This window comes from Harpia harpyja, chromosome 3 (genome assembly GCF_026419915.1).
Source record: "Harpia harpyja isolate bHarHar1 chromosome 3, bHarHar1 primary haplotype, whole genome shotgun sequence".
Taxonomy (NCBI): domain Eukaryota; kingdom Metazoa; phylum Chordata; class Aves; order Accipitriformes; family Accipitridae; genus Harpia; species Harpia harpyja.
The window spans coordinates 78,855,223-78,872,755 of record NC_068942.1 but is presented as its reverse complement, the minus strand read 5'-3'; the positions used below and the strand labels follow the sequence as shown (position 1 = coordinate 78,872,755).

The window sequence follows — 17,533 nt, the reverse complement described above, 5'->3', positions numbered from 1 at the left end:
TCCCAATGCACTTTGAACCAGTTTTATGATTTTATCTTCATGGCAACAAGCCTCTGCTTTGAGAAAGAGCACTTATTAACTAGAGACGGCGTCATTTTCAAAGTGATTTATTTTATGAGGGTTTTGAAATAAATGATCAGTCAGTGATTGGCCATAGGGGAAAAGCATATAAAAGCTTACCACATGCATTGAACATACCATCTGGTATCCTTTAAAATCTAGCTTCAGGGTGGCTCAGCTAATTCTTCAGAGCGCATGATGTTCACAGGGCACAGTGAAGCATGAATATAAAAGCTGAGTGACATCGCCCAGTAAGAATCAACACCGTAACTGAAGCTTAATATCTTGTAACTCACTGTTCTAGCCCATCATCAGAGACTGGCATTTTCTTAACTAAAACTGACATTACATTCCATAATTTTAAACTCGTTAAAAAAAAAAAACAACTAATCCTTTTATTTTCTGGTTGGATAGAAAAGGGATGCCTCCGCTGAGTCTCAGTTCCTCCTCCTGACTAGCTGATGTAAAAGCAGGAGGTACAAAAAAGATACTGTTATTGTTCCTCTGAATTTATTGTTTGTGGCATGCACAGCCCTCTGGGTGCGGTAAAGTTTCTGACTCTGATGCTTGTCACATTTCAAGATCTGTGTTATTGTCCCTGAAAAGTACTAAATCAGACAATTTAAGTATTGTCTGTTGGTCTTTTACCCTAAAATAAAGGCCAAGGCAAGCAATTATGCCCAATTTTGCCACTGAAAGACAAGAGGGATATTGACAAACTGGAGGGCGTTCAGAGGGGGGCCACTGGCAGGGCTGGGGGGCGGAAGCATACAGCATATGAAGAGAGGCTGTGGAAACTGTATTTTTGAGCTAGGAGAGAGGGGAGGAGGGATCTCACTGCAGTCTGCAGCCACCCGGAGAGGGGTTACAGAGCAGGCAGAAGCTTTGCCGAGGTACGTGGCAAAAGAACAAGCAGCAACAGTAATGAGTTGCAGCAAGGGACTGTCCGACAAGCTGCAAGGAATAACGGTAGTATTCACAGTGACCGTATTTAGGGACCGGACTGAACGTCCAGAGAGGTTGGGCAATCTCCGTCTTTGGAGACACTCAAAACTCAGCTGGACAAGGTTCGAAGCTAGCCCTGTTTTGAGATGGAGGTTAGACCAGAGCTTCTTTCCAACACAAATATTTATATGATGCTGAAGAAAAAACAAAGTGGCCTATACTTATAACATAGAGGCAACAGCACAGGCCCTGCAACGTGGACCTGTAATGAAGAACCACCCTCATATTATCACACCAAACAGCCTTTCTGAATAATTTAAATAATACCATCGCAGGTCCTACAACGGAGGCATGGAAAATAATGCCTCTTACTAATTGGGAGCCAAATTTCTTTCACACAGCTTCCATTGTCTTCCTTAAGAGCTGCACGCAAGTTCTAAATTTGCAATTTCATCCCAACTTGTTTTCCATTACATAATCTAGAGTGCAAAGTAATGTCTTCCAACAGGATGTGGCCAGGGCTCGGCGTTAGGCCCCCCGAGTCCTATTCCTGGCACTAAGATGGATCGATTGCCCACAAATTATGCAAAGTCGCGTCTGCAGGTCTTTTTACAACGTTCAGCAAATACATACACACAGATGAAGAGCTATGTTTGCCTGAAGGAGGGGAAAGCTGTGTATACAAATAAATATTTGTACAAAAATTCATCATCTTCTGCTTCTGCAAAGAGGGGGACACACTTATTACACATTGGGCAATCCTAACGTCAAGGTTGGCAAGGTTGGCTGGTAAGGTTATTCATTAAAAGTGCTATTGCAGTCCCAGTTTGTTATTTGAAGCGACACATCATCACCGTCATCAGCTGCATGTTTGCTCATTAATTAAGGTTTCTAACTACCAGATTACTTGGGAAGAAACGTCATGCTCTGGGGACTCCTGCTGTCACTGCTGGCAGTCCAGGACACAGCAGCAACCGCCCACGGCGAGGCCTTTCGAGCGTGGAAAAGCGAAGGTGAGCTGAACCGCTGTGCCCGGCACACAGCTGGAAGGCAGATTGATTTCACTCTTATTTGCTCATTTCTCCCAACGAGGCCATGCCAGCAGTGCTGTTTCTACACAAACTCCCAGTGATCGTCCTACTCGGAAAGGCAATTGCGACCGAACTGTGAAGTCAGCCTAAATTTTCCACAGCGTTTAATTAAATCTGGAGGGAGCAGATTAATGGGATATCATGCCATCGCGGGACTGGGTCTGTAGCGACTACCCATTTAGTTTTTGTAGTAACGATTTCTGCAAATAAAGCAGTAAAAATATTGCGGTTTCATGCCTGGGGCCTGCTCTCGCTGCTGCTTTTTCCCAGTTGCTTCAGAAACGGCCAAATAATGACCTTGAAAAGTGCAAATAGATGTGTGCTGGCAAAGGGAAGGGCACCATCGCACGGGAGAGAAATGTCAGCATGTGCTCGGCATTGGCCATGCCCGCGTTTCTGCTGAGTTTAACGGAATTATCTGTGTATGCAAATGCTTGCAGAATTAGTGTCATAGCTCGGAGGGGCAGGGCAGGCAAACGATGCGATGTATTTAGTCCTCCTCACCACGAGGCTCTGAGGACATGAAGGTAGGCAGGGAGAGGTCATTATCTTGTGTGAGAAAACCTGCCAAGCGTTCAGGTGTGCCGTCCATCCTTTAGGTCCGAAATGTGAAAAGCAGACGTTTTGGCTAAGTTTAGGTACAATCTGGTGGGATTTTGTGCTAGCTGAGGGGAAACCCGTCAGCCGAGACAGCAAAGGGCTACAGATCACCCTCCGCGCCACTGAAAACACCCTTCGGCGGGCGGCGGAACCAACGTCGCCGAGTACTCCCGCCTCTGGGTGCTCCGAGGCCGGGGCCGGGCCGGGGAGAAAAGCCGCCCGTCCCGGTGGGGACCCCAACCCGCGGCGGGCGGGAGCCGCCGGCCGAATCCTGTCAGCGGCTCAGCCGCCCCTGGGCGCACGGGAGGCAGTGGGCGGGAAGGGACCACGTGACCGCGCGGCGGCGGCGGCGGCGGCGGGGGGGGGGGAGGGGGGATTGTCACGTGCCCCGCAGCGGTGTGGGCGGGGAGTGGGCGCGACGCTCCTCGGGGGGTAGGTGGGTGGGTGGGGCTAAGCTCGTGACCTTCCGGGCGTTGGGGAGGCGGGGCGCGTGACGCAGTTCCGCTTCCGCCTGGGCGTCGGGGGTGGCGGTGGTGCTGCGGGCCGCCGCCTGCTGCCTGGCTCCTGGCCTGCGCCGCGCTCCCGCTCCCGGTCCTGCTCCGCTCCTCCCGCCCAGGTACCCGCCGCCTGTAGGGCGGCCGGCGGGCCGGAACGGCGCTCTGCCGCCCGGCCGGCCCGTTAGCCAGCCAGCGGGAGGGAGGGCGGGCCTGACCGGGGTGGGAAGGGAAGGGAGGGGGGGTTCCACCCCACACCGCCCCCGGCGACCGTCGGGCCGCAGCTGGCTCTTCCCTCTTCAAACCCCCGGGAGAGGCGGGCGGGGAGGTGCCGCCGACTCGCTCAGCCCCGGCGAGCTGCGGAGGGGTGGTACCGGGGGTCGCTGGCCTCGAGTGAGTGGCAGAAACCGGCCCCCCCCACCCCCCCGCTCGGAGACCCGCCGCCGGGGGAGGGCGTATCGCTTGGGGGTGCCGGTGGCGGCCTAATGGCTGCTGCCGCTTTCGGTTACGTGGGGCCGGCTTTGCTGATGTCGGCACAGCGAAGGAGGTTCGTTCGTAGCGGATCCCGGTTTACTCTGTGTAACGGTGGTAGCTGTTTGTGTCTTGGCCGGGTAAAATGCTCTCTCGGCTTGTGTTTATGCTATATGGTCGTAATCTGTAAATGACTATATAAATGATTGTGGATCGCGTGTCAGTGACCCTTTAACTCAAAGGTTCTTTGCCGAAGAAGGGCTCGGGCAAGTCAATTTCTTGCAGTTTATGAGAAATTGATTCATTTTATCAAATGTTAACGAGGTAGCTGACTTACTGGAAAAGCTAGCATTGCATGGTATCAAAGGGCACATTGCTTTGAGAGAGAACTACTTATCCGACAGGTTTCACCTCTGAGAGAGAACTTGCTTGTAGGTGATTTCTATGGAAAACAGTGTTAATCTGATGCTGTTCATTGTCAGTGGATGTTAGAACAAAGTAGCTTTTTTTTTTTTTTTTAAGCAAAAACGACACACCCTGAAACTACCCTCCCCAAGACCTGTGGAGGCCAGTGGCTGATGCAAAAATTTGTGGTAAATATCAAGCCAGTCCTGGAAAGCACTTTTGATATTCCTGAAACTCGAGTTCATTCAAGTACGTTTTAACAGTGCCAAATCAAGATGCCAGCTGTATCCATGCAGTGAGATTGTATCCTGAAAAGCAGTTGTCCTGGAAAAGAGCCTATGTTAAGGAGCAGAAGGGTGTGTGGTTTGTTACTGTTCAGGCTAGAACTGGTATATGACACACAGTTTTGATGTTTTGGGGGGGGACGACGGGGACAACACACCAAAAACCCTGCAGTGAAGAGATTTGGTAATCGCTCACACTCGGGGTGAGTATGTTTATTTCATCCAAAACAGATAAAAATAATTAAGCTGATAATTCCTGAGTATATAGCTTTGGTAGGAGGAGAACACAGGTATTCTTTAAATAGCTTTTACAGCTAGTTCGGGAAGACTTCTGAAGAATTGATAATTGGAAGCTAAAGCTATAAATGAGAAATAAAGCACACTTTAAAAAATGAGGATAATATGCTGAGAATGGGCTCCACAGCTCTCAAGAAAGTTGAGAGGCAACTGTGGAAGATATGTTTTAATTATTCAGAGCTGCTGGACTAATACATCTTTTGCAAGATTCACAGGGTAGGATGGTGTGGACAGGAGTGATCTTTGGCAGTGGACACTCACTGTTCTCCACTGATTTTGTATCACAGCTGGCACACAAACAAGCCACCTCGGAAGTGATAGATGTCTGCTGGGTTTGGAACCATCTGCCTGTGATGTGGTTACCATCTGAAGTGATTAGGTCTGGTGTTGGTGGGGAGGCAGCTGTGAAACTGAATGGCCTGTCATGGGTGGAAGACTGGAACAGATTACAGTTCCTTATGGCTTTGTATTTTACAGGTTTTAGAAACTGGTAAGACCTCTATTTTGAAGAATTATTTTTTTCTGGTAGTTGATAATTTATAGCAAATGCAACGTTTTGGTTGTCACTCTTAATTCAATCTGTCCGGAAAATCTGAAAACTAAAAATCTGACTTCTCTCCTTTTTGTCAGTCAAAATGGATGTGGGAAAGGGCAGAAAGATTACCAAATCTCACGTAGCTACTAATGATGTAACTGTTGGTTTTTTCCCTTCAGTCTGTTTACGAATTGTCTTTGTTCTCCCAATGAATAAACATGCAGGTCAGACTAAATGATTGCTTGGTGCGTAAGTGCATCAGTGCAGCTGCTGAGAAGGCATTAAAGATAGGGAAAGGCCAGCTATAAAATGTTGATGCTTAATGCCTGAAGGTAGAAGCTGCAGAAATTTGCATATTTTAGAAAACATTTAGAAGCTGTCAAAGATTTGGTCTCTCTTCCATTTTATCTGTATAGCTATGTTGGGTAGTTATACTTATGTGGGCAGAAATCTTGTTGTAGATGAGGTTATGCTGGTAGGTATTAGTCATGTTACAGTGACAAAAGAACTTCTTTGCTGAGAGAGCCATGCCACCCAGTGGAAATGCAGCAGAGCCTGTTGCGTCTAGAAAGCATTTTTCTGTGTTTGAAAGATAATCTTGGAGACAGGAACTAAATCGGGCACATCAAGTGTTCGAAAAATGTCATACAACTCAAAAAAAAAAAAAAAGGCAAGCAGTTGATGCTTAGTTTTGGATAGCTTTAGTAAAAGAGAGAAAAACGGTTTTGGACAGCTCTTTCTAATGGGGGTCCCTGAGGACTGATGATGGATAAAAGCCAGGAAAGGCAAGAGCATGGGAAAAAATGCTGCTGCATCCATCAGTTTCAGTTGGGCTGGATGTGATCAGAGAGGGTTTAGAGCTTAAAAAACACTGTGGAAGCTGTTTAGTAGGACAGATTTAGTATGCCACATGTAGCATCACGCTTCCAGAAATGGAGTTTTCACAGACCTCTCTGAAAATCGCCAGCTGGTCTTGAACGCTGTTGGTAGACCTAGCCTGCCAGTGCCATGTCGGAGGAGTGCTTCCCAACCTTTCTCCAGCCTGCGGCACAGAGCCCAGCAGGCTTGCTTGCCTTGCCTACCTGCTGTTAATTTTTGGGAGCAGCTCGTGGGTGTCCAGGAGGGCTTGGACTGTGGTCTGAAGATTTGGCTGTGTATGGTTTCTGGGTAGGTGCAGTGGAAGTCCTTCATGCCGTCTCATCGCTCTTCAGGGTAAAGGATGAGAGAGTTTCTGCTCCTAGATGCCTTTTTTGCAGATGTCAGTCATCTCTCTCTTTCCCTCGCTTCAGTTTTGCACTTCTGGCCAAATGTGTTCTCAGAGGTGGCTGAGAAATGGTGCCCTGACCAGCCGATCTGGAGCTGGCAGGCTCTGCGCTTCTGGAAAGCAAGGGATGTTTCCAGGGGCGGCGGCCTTCAGAAAACAAAGGAAATCTTATCTTACAGCACTCTGGATGCGAGCAGGCCTTCAGTTTGAATGCTGCCAGTTCTGTAGTCTTTCTACTCCCTGCCAAATTACTTAAACTCCTGAACGCTCTTTCCACTCACTCTTTCTTCCCCCCAAGTCCAGGAAAGAGTAGTTGGAAGTAGAATTTAAGTGTGGCAAACGGACGGCTATTACATGAATCGGCTTTTCTCTGCTCGTGTCAGTGCTTGTGCAGTGCTCTTCTAGGAAAGCTTCAAGAGAAAATGAGAGTCCATTTGTTAACTCTACTGACTCTAGAAATCTAGTCAAGGCACCATGCAGTACATTCTTCTAAAATCTTGAGCCCACGCGTGACCAGTGGGGACTTTAAAATGGAGTTACATGGAGGTCTTCTGTCTGACAGTGTCTCTGAGTCCAATTTGTGAGCATGTGAATGCCTTGGGCAATACTCTTACAAATATAATTGATATTTCTGTAAGGTTTTGATTGAAATCCTTTATACTAGTGTTGAATGACTTGAATGGAATATGGGTTCTAGGTTTAGGTACAAATTAGTTCATATGTTCTCTGAATGCATCTCATGGTAATTTCAGTTTCTTTTATTAAATGAAGGTGGCAGTACCCAGATTAAATGTATGTTTAAAAAATGTCCCTGAAGTAGGCCATCCTGTCTGCGAGAGGATCCTTGACATGCTTGGCATTGACTCAGTTATGCTAAATGTTGCCAACAAATGTTGGTCTTGTCTGCTTGCCAAAGTAAAAAAGCCACTAAATCTCATTATAAGCTATGCTTAACTGTACTTTTTTTATAAGTCATGCAGTAGAATTGTTTCCTTAATTTTCATGTCACAGAAGTATTTTGAAATTACCTACTGGGTATTTGTTGATATTTTGTAAGCAGGCCTGTTTCAACTGTATTCATCCACTGCTTTGACTTGAATTTACTACTCTGTCACTTTTGTGACAGATCATGGGATTTTCTTCTGAGTTCTCCTTCAGGTTTGTTTCCTTTCTTCTTTCTCTCCCTTGCGGCATATGTTCTAACTACTTCTGTGAGCTTTTTTTCAGTCTCTTGTAGATCTGTTTTTCAGTTGGTCTTATTCCATCTCTCCATCTGCCTAAAGAAAGGATGATTCTCTTGGCCTGTTTTGGTGTTGCTTTTTGTTAACCTGGTTTTGTTTGGGGGTTTTTTGCTTATGAATACATTTACATGTGCACTTACGTAAAAAATTATTTTTGTACTTGTCTGTATATTATGATTGATTTCCTATATTTTATGGGTTGTATTAAATAGCTTCTATGTCTATATAGGTAAATTGAACTACAATGCCAGTAAAAAGCACATATCAACTTCTGATTATTATTGAGCATGGTACGTTGCAAAAACTAATGAACTCTTTTAACATTAGAGGTATTTATTGAAGAGAAATTGAGCTTTTTCTGGTAGATGTCTCTTGAACAGCTGAGCTGTTAATAATGGGAGCAGAAACCACTTTCCTGATGTAATTCAGTCGGTTTCTCAACTTTAAACAAATAATCATCTATCTGAACAGTCTACCTCATCTGATACAGGTATTTGTACTTACTTGAAGGAACTACTGCTGTGTATTGGGTTTGTGTGGCAAGGTTATGGTAGCGGGGGGGCTACAGGGGTGGCTTCCGTGAGAAGCTGCTAGAAGCTTCCCCTATGTCCAACAGGGCCAATGCCAGCTGGCTCTAAGGTGGACCCACCGGCGGCTGAGGCCAAGCCCATCAGCGATAGTGGTAGTGCCTCTAAGAACAGATTTAAGAAAGGGGAAAAGTTGCTGTGCAACAGCAGCTGCAGCCAGAGAGAGGAGTGAGAACATGTGAGAGCAACAACCCTTGGTGCAGACCCCCAGGTCAGTGCAGAAGGAGGGGAGGAGATGCTCCAGGCGCTGGAGCAGAGATTCCCCTGCAGCCCGTGGGGAAGACCATGGTGAGGCAGGCTGTCCCCCTGCAGCCCAGGGAGGTCCACGGTGGAGCAGATCTCCACCTGCAGCCTGTGGAGGACCCCATGCCGGAGCAGGGGGATGCCCAAAGGAGGCTGTGACCCCGTGGGAAGCCCACGCTGGAGCAGGCTCCTGGCAGGACCTGTGGACCCGTGGAGAGAGGAGTCCACGCTGGAGCAGGCTTTCTGGCAGGACCTGTGACCCTGTGGGGGACCCACGCTGGAGCAGTCTGTGCCTGAAGGACTGCAGCCTGTGGAAGGGACCCACGCTGGAGCAGTTCGTGAAGGACTGTCTCCCGTGGGAGGGACCCCACGCTGGAGCAGGGGAAGAGTGTGAGGAGTCCTGCCCCTGAAGAGGATGAAGCGGCAGAGGCAATGTGTGATGAACTGACCGTAACCTCCATTCCCTGTCGCCCTGTGCCGTGGGGCGGGTAGGTAGAGGATCTGGGAGTGAAGCTGTGCCCAGGAAGAAGGGAGGGGTGGAGGGAAGGTGTTCTGAGATTTGGTTTTATTTCTCGTTACCCTACTCTGGTTGATTGGTAATAAATTAAGTTAATTTTCCCCAAGTTGAGTCTGTTTTGCCTGTGATGGTAATTGGTGAGTGATCTCTCCCTGTCCTTATCTCGACCCACGAGCCCTTTGTTATATTTTTCTCTCCCCTGTTCAGGTGTGTGTGGGGGTGTGATGGAACAGCTTTGGTGGGCACCTGGCATTCAGCCAGGGATAACCCACCACATGCTGTTATAAGCTAATGTTGGAGCTTTAACAAACCTTTGGATTCATGCAATTAGGCACTGACTTCCACCAGGGTGCTAACTTTGTAGGTAGGTATTTCTTAAAAGGTTTATTTAAATTATGAGGTATTTCTTGCAAGGTTTATTTAAATTATTAGGTGTAACCTGAGAAGTTCACTGTGTTTCCACAGGGGTCTGGGTTGCTCGGTGTGGTCATAAATAACTTGGGAAATGAGATGAGCAGTGTCTTGTTGATATGAAGCCATTCAGGAAAGAAAGGATTAGGTAATAAAATGGGGCAGATATAATTCAATGTTGATAAATCTGATGTAATTCAGAGTAGATAAATGTAGACTGGTGCATATAATTTCATATATAAAATGATGGGCTGACCCTTAACACTGAGGAATGAAATATTGCCACAATAGTGTCAGTTCCGTAGTGATCAAAAAGCAGATGAAACATTAAGAAGTATTAAGAAGGAAATAGAAGACAAACCAGAACATAATTATGAAACTGTATAAATCAGTGGTTATCTCGCATCTTGAATTCTGTGTGGTTCTTTCTTGTCATTCATCTCAAAAGATACAAAAGAATTGGAAAAGCCTCAAAGAGAAGCAGAGAGCATAATCAAAGGTATGGAATAGCTGCTGCACAAGGGTCAATGAAATAAGCTAGAGCTCACAGCCTGGAGAAGGAACAGCTAAAAGAAAATGCTAAAAATCTGTAGAATAATGATCAGCATGGGCAGGGTGGATAAGAATAGACTTGCTGTTTTCCTCAGCTGCAAGAATGAAGGAGCAACAACTGAGACTAGTAAGATCCAGGTTTAGAACAAAAAAGAAGGGGCCTTTTTGTGTAACAAATAGCAGCCCTGTGGAGTTCCTTGCCAATGGATGTTGTAGGTACAAGCGGGGAAACCAGACGTGTTTATGGAAAAGAAGTTATTTGAGGGCTGTTATTCCACAGAAATTGCCTACAACTTAGGAAGTCTCTGAGCTTGGTATCATTGAAGTATTGGGGTGAGTGTCATCCCTGTTCTTGTTCTTCCCTGCTGGTCATTGTTGAAGATAAAATGGGATGCTGAGCTGAATGGCCCCTTGTTCTGATCCAGTACTGTCCTAAGATTAGGAATAGATAGTAATAAACTTACAATACAGTTTCAGAGATTACTCTAGTTTATATGCACATTATGTAATTTATAATCTAATGGAGCATATAAAGCTATTTGTTACAGGCTCTCTGTACAGACCTCCGTCCCTGAGACCAGTCTCTGTGTTAAAAGTCAGGTCTTCACCATCAACAAGGAAAAACAAGGATTGTTTTTCATGGGTGTCAACTTGGCAGTAGTATTTGTGCTCTTGACTTATATTTTGCATTTTTCCTCCTCTTATGTTCCTTTCTATCTCCTACACTCTCCCCTAAAACCTTCTGGCTGCCCTGGGGCACATCTACCTATTTCACCAGCTTTTGGTCATATTTTTAACAGTTATTCACCTCTAGTCAGTATTTGTTGTCAGTTAGTCAAACTGAGTGTAACTCAGCTGCCCTTTTGCATGGCTAATAAAGATTGACAAAGCCAGTCGGTGTTCATTGTGGTGAAGCTCTGGAAAGCTTTAAGTACAGTAGTTGCCTTCATGAAAAGATAGCACATGCCTCATTGGTCCCTGTTTTCAGTCCTTCTTGTAAACATTGAGAGGTTAGAAGTTAGGTATGCATTAATGACACCTTTGCCATGTCTACGTTCAGTTAAGGCTAGCTAGCTAGAGTCAGTGAACATAAATAAGATCATCCACTACCTTTAGTGTGTTTTGAAATAATTGGAGGATAAAGCATCAGCAAACTGCAGTTCCTGTATTTCTGACAGTAAGATTTGCGCGGGGATTTAATCATGTTTTGGTTTAGATGCATTAACTTTACCTGTAAGCAGCCTGCCATACCTTTTCTGAGTCCTGGTTTAGAAAAGACCGTGAATACTTTACAGGCATCGCTGTCTGGGTAGGCTGTCTGCTCGGTATGAATACTTGAAATATTTTTTCTTAGTGTAATGTGACACATTTACCTTACGTGTCAGTCCTGTCTGAGATGAGACAGGTAGAGGCTGAAGACTTTCCTTTTCGTGAGAACTTTCTCAAGAGGAAAGTATTTGGGTAGCACATATCTGTGTGGGCCAGGGTCATTAAAACAAAGCCACTGCTAAGAGGTGCTGCCAGTTCAACACTTACTGTGGTTTGAATGAGACAAATGTAGAGTTTGTCTCATGAACTCTTGCTTGAAATACTTTTATTTTCAACAAATTTCACTTTATCTTACCTTACTTTTCAGCAAAATGTCTGGAACTGATGATTTTTCGGTAAGTAACAGTTTTTCTTTCCTGAAGATCAGCCAGTTGTGTTACTTCATTCTAAAAGTTGACATACTTTTTCAAGAAGAAGGGGAGCTTACAGTTGAGAGGCGATTTCCTCTGTATTGCAGTTGTGGTGTTTTCCTTTTGGGTAGATGTAGCAATCTGTGGACTAAACATGAAGCTGCTAGGTGCCTTGTGGGTTCTCTTCTGCTGTGATATTAACAAGGGAGTTGTGCTTTAATAGTGTCAGAATAGCTGTAATGGAAACCTATGAAAATCTTTTCTTTTCGGATTTGCGCTGAAATTGCTTATTGCTATGTGTGGTAGGTCACCTTTTATCTTTGGTTTTCTAACTGCAGCATGTCAAAATGCCTCTTCTCCCTTAACGATAGAAGCTGCACAAAAATGAATGTAATCCTCTCTGTGCAGCAACAAAGAGCTCTTCTCCTCCTGTTTTGGCAACTGAAACGTATGAATGTCTGCAACTAGTAAGTCCAGTAGGCATTTTATGTTCTCACTGATGCTTTATCTTTTAGTTGGCAGATGCTTTACCAGATCAGTCGCCTGCTAAAACCTCCAAAGTGAGCAGTACAAAACCCGGTCAACAGCCTGGTCAGCCACCGCAGGGTTGGCCAGCTTCGAATCCTTGGAACAACCCAAGCGCTCCCCCTACGGCGCCAGCCGGACTGCCACCAAATACGTCCGCTTCCAGCGTGCCATTCGGACCTCCACCAACAGGAATGTATCCTTCAATGCCCCCTGGACCGCCTGCTCCATTTCCTCCTCCTCCTACTGGACCCTCTTGCCCTCCTCCTGGTGGTCCATATCCACCCCCAACTGTGCCAGGTCCTGTCCCACCAGGGCAATATCCTCCACCAAATATGCCCTTTCCAGAGCTTCCAAGACCTTATGGTGGTCCAACAGAGCCAGCTGCACCTCCTGCTCCCGTTGGGCCATGGGGATCCATGCCCTCTGGAGCATGGGGACCAACAATGGGAGGGCAGTATCCTGCACCTAGCATGCCATATCCACCCCCAGGGCCATATTCCGCTCCTACCCAGACTCCAGGGGCTGCGCCAACAGTACCATGGGGTACGGTCCCACCTGGAACATGGGGACCTTCACCGCCAGGTCCATTTCCTCCACCCACAGGATCATATCCAGCTCCAGGACTATATCCTACGCCCCCTAATCCTTTTCAAGTGCCATCTGGTCCTGCTGGTGCTCCATCAATGCCTGGTGGTCCCCATGTGAGTATTTAATTTTGGTCTTGAATTACTCTAAAATGTTACACTTTTAAGCATGGAAATTGTGTTGCATAAGACCTGTTAGTGCAGGTAAGGAATTTCGGCACATCTGTCTTATTTCTGTAGTCAGCAGAATAATAGCCAACTTCTTAAACACTTAACTAAATATGCTAGGACAGTGAAATTATATCAAGTTGGAGTGCATCTAAGCATCACATTACGGTGGTCTTCCACTACTTGGAAAGCCTTCTCTAAAAGGCAAAAAAGGGGGGAAAGCCTTGTAATAATTTCTGAAAGAGAAAATATTCTAGTCTGTAATCTAGAGAGATTGCTTCTAGGGCACAGAGGGAGGGAATAACAAATTGTAAGGATGAATTTGTTTTTAATTAAGAATTTTTGTAACTGTGAATTAACTGCTTTGTGAAAAGCCTGTATTGACCATGAATTATTGTCTCTTGCAGCCTTACCGTTGAATACGTTCTGGGCAACAAAATACTGTAGCTTTCCACCTTCATCCACTACTTACAGAGATTTTTACGGTTTTTGTTTCAGTAATGTTTGGGGCTATGAAGAATACTTGCCTCTTGTACGTGCATTTGAGGTATGAAGGAGCAGTTTGCATAAATTTACCTTGCTCGTATGCTGGCATAATGGTTTGATTTAATGAATTACGAAGAGCAGAAATAAAACTAACATCTGTGGTTCTTATGTTGGCAAGTATTCCTTGGAAAAATGGGAGTTGCCAAGTAAGGATTATAATCAGGCCCAAGGACTTAAAGAAAAAAAAAAGTTAATTCTTGAATTGCCATGAATGCTTTAAGTCTTGTTGCCAGACTTGTGCTGGTCACTGAATGGATGGATAGTCATATTTTGTCGCTTTTCAGGTTATTCTAAAATGTCAATAAAAAGTGTTTCAAGATTTTTGTCAAGAAATCAAATTTTTGAACATGCTACAGTAATTCAAACTAAAGAGACAGAGCATGTGAACTTGAAGGTTTTCTCAGCATTTTGTACATACTCAAAACAATTGCTCAGTCTGGGACTACGGAAGAGAAGATGCACATTTGAAATACTTGGTCTGACTTGTCAGCACACTGTTCGTGTTCACAAACAGGCATTTATGTGCAAATTAAATAACCTGGATGTGCAGTTAACTTTGAATCAACAAATGTGAGTTTTATGCATGCAAATGAGGACATCATTTTGCCAGTTCTCATTCTGTGGTGGTTGGAAGTTTGGCTTGGTCTATGTAAAGAGAAACTGATTCCCACTTAGGTAAGGTACTTCCCTATTTCTAACCTGGGTTCTAGTCATTTAAAATTTGACCTTGCTGCTGGGTTGTGTAAACTCGGCAGACTTTTTCAGAGTCCCTGAAACTGAACTTGAGCTTAAAAGATCAAAAAACCCAACCTGACAATTCCCTTCCCGGCAGTTCTTGGCTTGGCGTTTAGTTCTGTCAGTTACAAAGATCCTTATTGCCACAGTTGAGAACGAAGAGGTCTCATCGGGCCTCTGCTGAATATTGTAATGGGGAGAAGTCCTCTGTTCTCAGCTCGGTGTCTGCATACCTCACTGAGTAAGTGTAATTTGGGAGTAATTGAATGTCTAGAAGCCTGTGCACTGCTGCGTAGCTGTCCCCCCTCTGAAGGGGCACTGCAGTAAGTTTTCATATTCCTGCCATATCTGTGCAAAGAGCATGCAAGGGGTTTGCTGCAATGCTAGTTTAGCATTACCAAGACACACAGCCATGTGTCAGTGAGGAGTTCTGGCACTCTTCGTGGTACTTCATAGCCTAGACTTTGACCATGGACAGTTTGTTTCATCCCCAGCTGGGGATATCCTAACTTAGCCTCTGTAGGTAGAATTAGGAACAAATTTTGCTTAACATGGTAGCTCATTAGGGAGTCTTTGTATCACGGAACTGTGAAAGCAAGTTAATTCTCTTCCAGTACCTTATCGTGGCTTCCTGCATGCATGTGATGGACTACTTAAAAAAACAAATGGGGTGACCTGGTGGTGATGCTTGTTAGTAGTCTTAGCCTTTATGGCAAAATCCTGCAATGTTTTTGCAGAAGAAAGCAGTCAGCTCGGTTGTGGCTGTTTTAATCTAATGTCATGAAAGCTAATAGCAAAGGTATGTGTCTTTTTAGTTTTAGGAAGACAATACTGGAGCTGAACAAAAATACTTAACATTTCAGCTTAAAACCTAGCATCTGTAACCCTAGAAATAGAACCAAAAGTACAAGTCTTCACTAACCTTAAACAAGCCCCAGTTGTCCCCCAAACCGACTTGGCTTAGATCTTGTCAAGACTCATTAAAAACGTAAGAGAACACTGACTACATTTGCTCAAGTGCTTTTTTTGATACCTGCAGCCTTAGATTATAAATCAATGTAATGAAAAAACATTTATTCCAAATGAATGGATCATGCAGTAGCAGCACTCCAGTTTGAAATTGCACTGGCTGTATGTCTTTGCAGGGAATGGGAAGAGGTAGGAAAGGATGAAGCAAACGTAGCGAGTAATGACTTTTGGAAAGGGGATTTGTAAAAGTAACTAGACTTCTAGGTTCTTCCTGAAATAGGCAGGATTTATTACTGGAACATTTAGGCTAAAATTCAGTATATATGGGATGTTTTTCAATGTATATTCGTATTTCTTGAGGTCATGAAAACTGTTTCATAACCCCTTTGTTTTTGTGAGCAAAGTTCTTTGCATAGCAGTGAAAAGGGTATACCTGTTAATCTATTGTGTAAAAACTCAAGTTGTCACTATATACCGTGTAGTAACTTTATCACATGTTATGTCAAGTGTGAGCAACTTCTGGCCTGAAGCTTTTGCAATGGAATTTGTACATTTCTATGCATCATTTGAGTTAAATTGCTGAGAAGTTCGTTTTGACTTGTGCTTTGAGATTGACATACTGCATTTGTTTACAATATGAAATATAAGCAATCACATCTTTAAAGTATAGATTATCACCTGCTGCTGTATTTTCTTTAGATGAAACAAATATTGCTGTATGATAGTGAGAAGCTATAAATACAGGATTTGATATTTTTTTGAAAATGCTGTCACTTTTGTATAAGATTAGACATTAAACGTATTTTCAAGACTGTTGTGTTTACTGTTTTTCAATTACTGCTTTTGACATGCTTGTGTAGAATTTTGCCTTGAATGAATAGTAAAAATAGGACATCCTTGATTTGCAAAGACTGAATATAAAATCAGAAATACTTGACTTCTGTGAGTGTTTTTCCTCTTCCTTTTGTGATTTTTGCAGCCTGTGCATAAGGCGTATTAAATGTGGATGTGACCGTTGCTCTATTGTAGCATGTCAGCCTCAGGTATCGCTTGTTCACAAACTGCCTTGTTAATCAAGAGAAAAAAGATCTGATCTTGTTCTAGAGGAGGAATGGGACTTATTTTTTACCTGTGAAGAGAGTGTGGTGTGGATTTTTTCCTAGCTCTGAACAGTTCCTGTGCTAAATTGACAGATGTGGATGTTGTAAGTGGCCTGCAAACCAATGTTTTTATATGCTTCTCAGGAGTTTGGTAGGATAGGGTGGATAATAATATTTGAGAAACTCCAGGGCTTGGCAGTGGTGTGAACTACAAAAAGTCTGGGCATCACTCATCACTATGTTTACATTCTTCGTATATGGTGGCCCGCAGAATGGTTCACACTGAGCTGGCCAATGCTGCTGCCTTTGTCTACACCTTCGCCCTTTCAGGAAGGTAAAAATGGCAGCAGTGAGCAGTAAAGAGTGGAAATAAAAATATTTATCCACTTTAAGGCTTAGAAAACAAGCTCCTCTTAGACCGTGCACCGAATGTAATCCTTACATCTGTTAACAGAACAACACAATGCGTGGCCAATGCTTCATCTTAAGAGTGTTTAGCTGTGGGATTGTCTTCTGCTCTGGATTCCTCAAATGAACTGTCTCTTGCACTGGTAGAGATGAAGACATGGGCATGGTGATCCAATTATGTTAATTGCTTACTGCCCTGCAGGCCCCAAAAAATTTAATCAAAGTTCTGGGGAGCATCTGACAAGTGATACTTATCTACATAATTCTTAGGGGAGTAGTTAGTTTCGAAAAAACTGTTCCAGGGGTCTTGCAAAGTGGTGAGTTTGTACGTGGGTAGATCCACAACGTAGGATGCGTTAGTTCTGGTCTGGGGTTGTGAAGGCAGGTGCCTGAACTCTCTCCAGGCATTGATCCACTGCCAGCCTGATGGAAACTGCCTCCACACTGTCCAAAGGGTGGGATGTTGATAGGAGGGTTGTCCTTAACCTCTGCGTAGTAAGAGCCCTTAGGCATCTACGTAAGGACAAAACTTTTCATACATATTTTTCTTAATAGAAAAATTTGTGAAGTTAAGAGCAAAATTCCAATTACTAGAATACAGTTCTATATACTTCAAAGAGCCGTTACTCACCGGGCCCATAATAGATGAGTATGTTAAGTGTCATCTGGCAAATCAAGAAATACAAGTTTCAACTTTTACTACAAGCTTCTAATCAACTAGTACACGCTGCACGATTAACTGTCACTGCATTGCAGTGTAGTGTGCTTACCCCCGAGACATCTGGAGAAAGATCTCGAGTGGGCTTGGATCCGGCCGGG

The 17,533-nt window shown here is 44.4% G+C and overlaps 1 protein-coding gene across 2 annotated transcripts; it reads left to right on the top strand.

Annotated features, from left to right (window-relative positions):
• The first annotated feature begins 3,194 nt into the window (after positions 1-3,194).
• MAPK1IP1L (mitogen-activated protein kinase 1 interacting protein 1 like) lies at positions 3,195-16,143 on the top strand. 2 transcript variants are annotated; one of them, XM_052783582.1, is made up of 4 exons: positions 3,195-3,312; positions 11,634-11,661; positions 12,192-12,905; positions 13,364-16,143. In XM_052783582.1, the coding sequence occupies exons 2-4, from the start codon at positions 11,638-11,640 to the stop codon at positions 13,373-13,375; spliced, it is 750 nt and encodes a 249-aa protein (XP_052639542.1). In that variant the 5' UTR covers positions 3,195-3,312; positions 11,634-11,637; the 3' UTR covers positions 13,376-16,143. The 2 variants fall into 2 exon arrangements, with proteins under 2 accessions (XP_052639542.1, XP_052639541.1); XM_052783581.1 differs by lacking the exon at positions 3,195-3,312 and adding an exon at positions 9,258-9,593.
• The last annotated feature ends 1,390 nt before the right edge of the window (positions 16,144-17,533 follow it).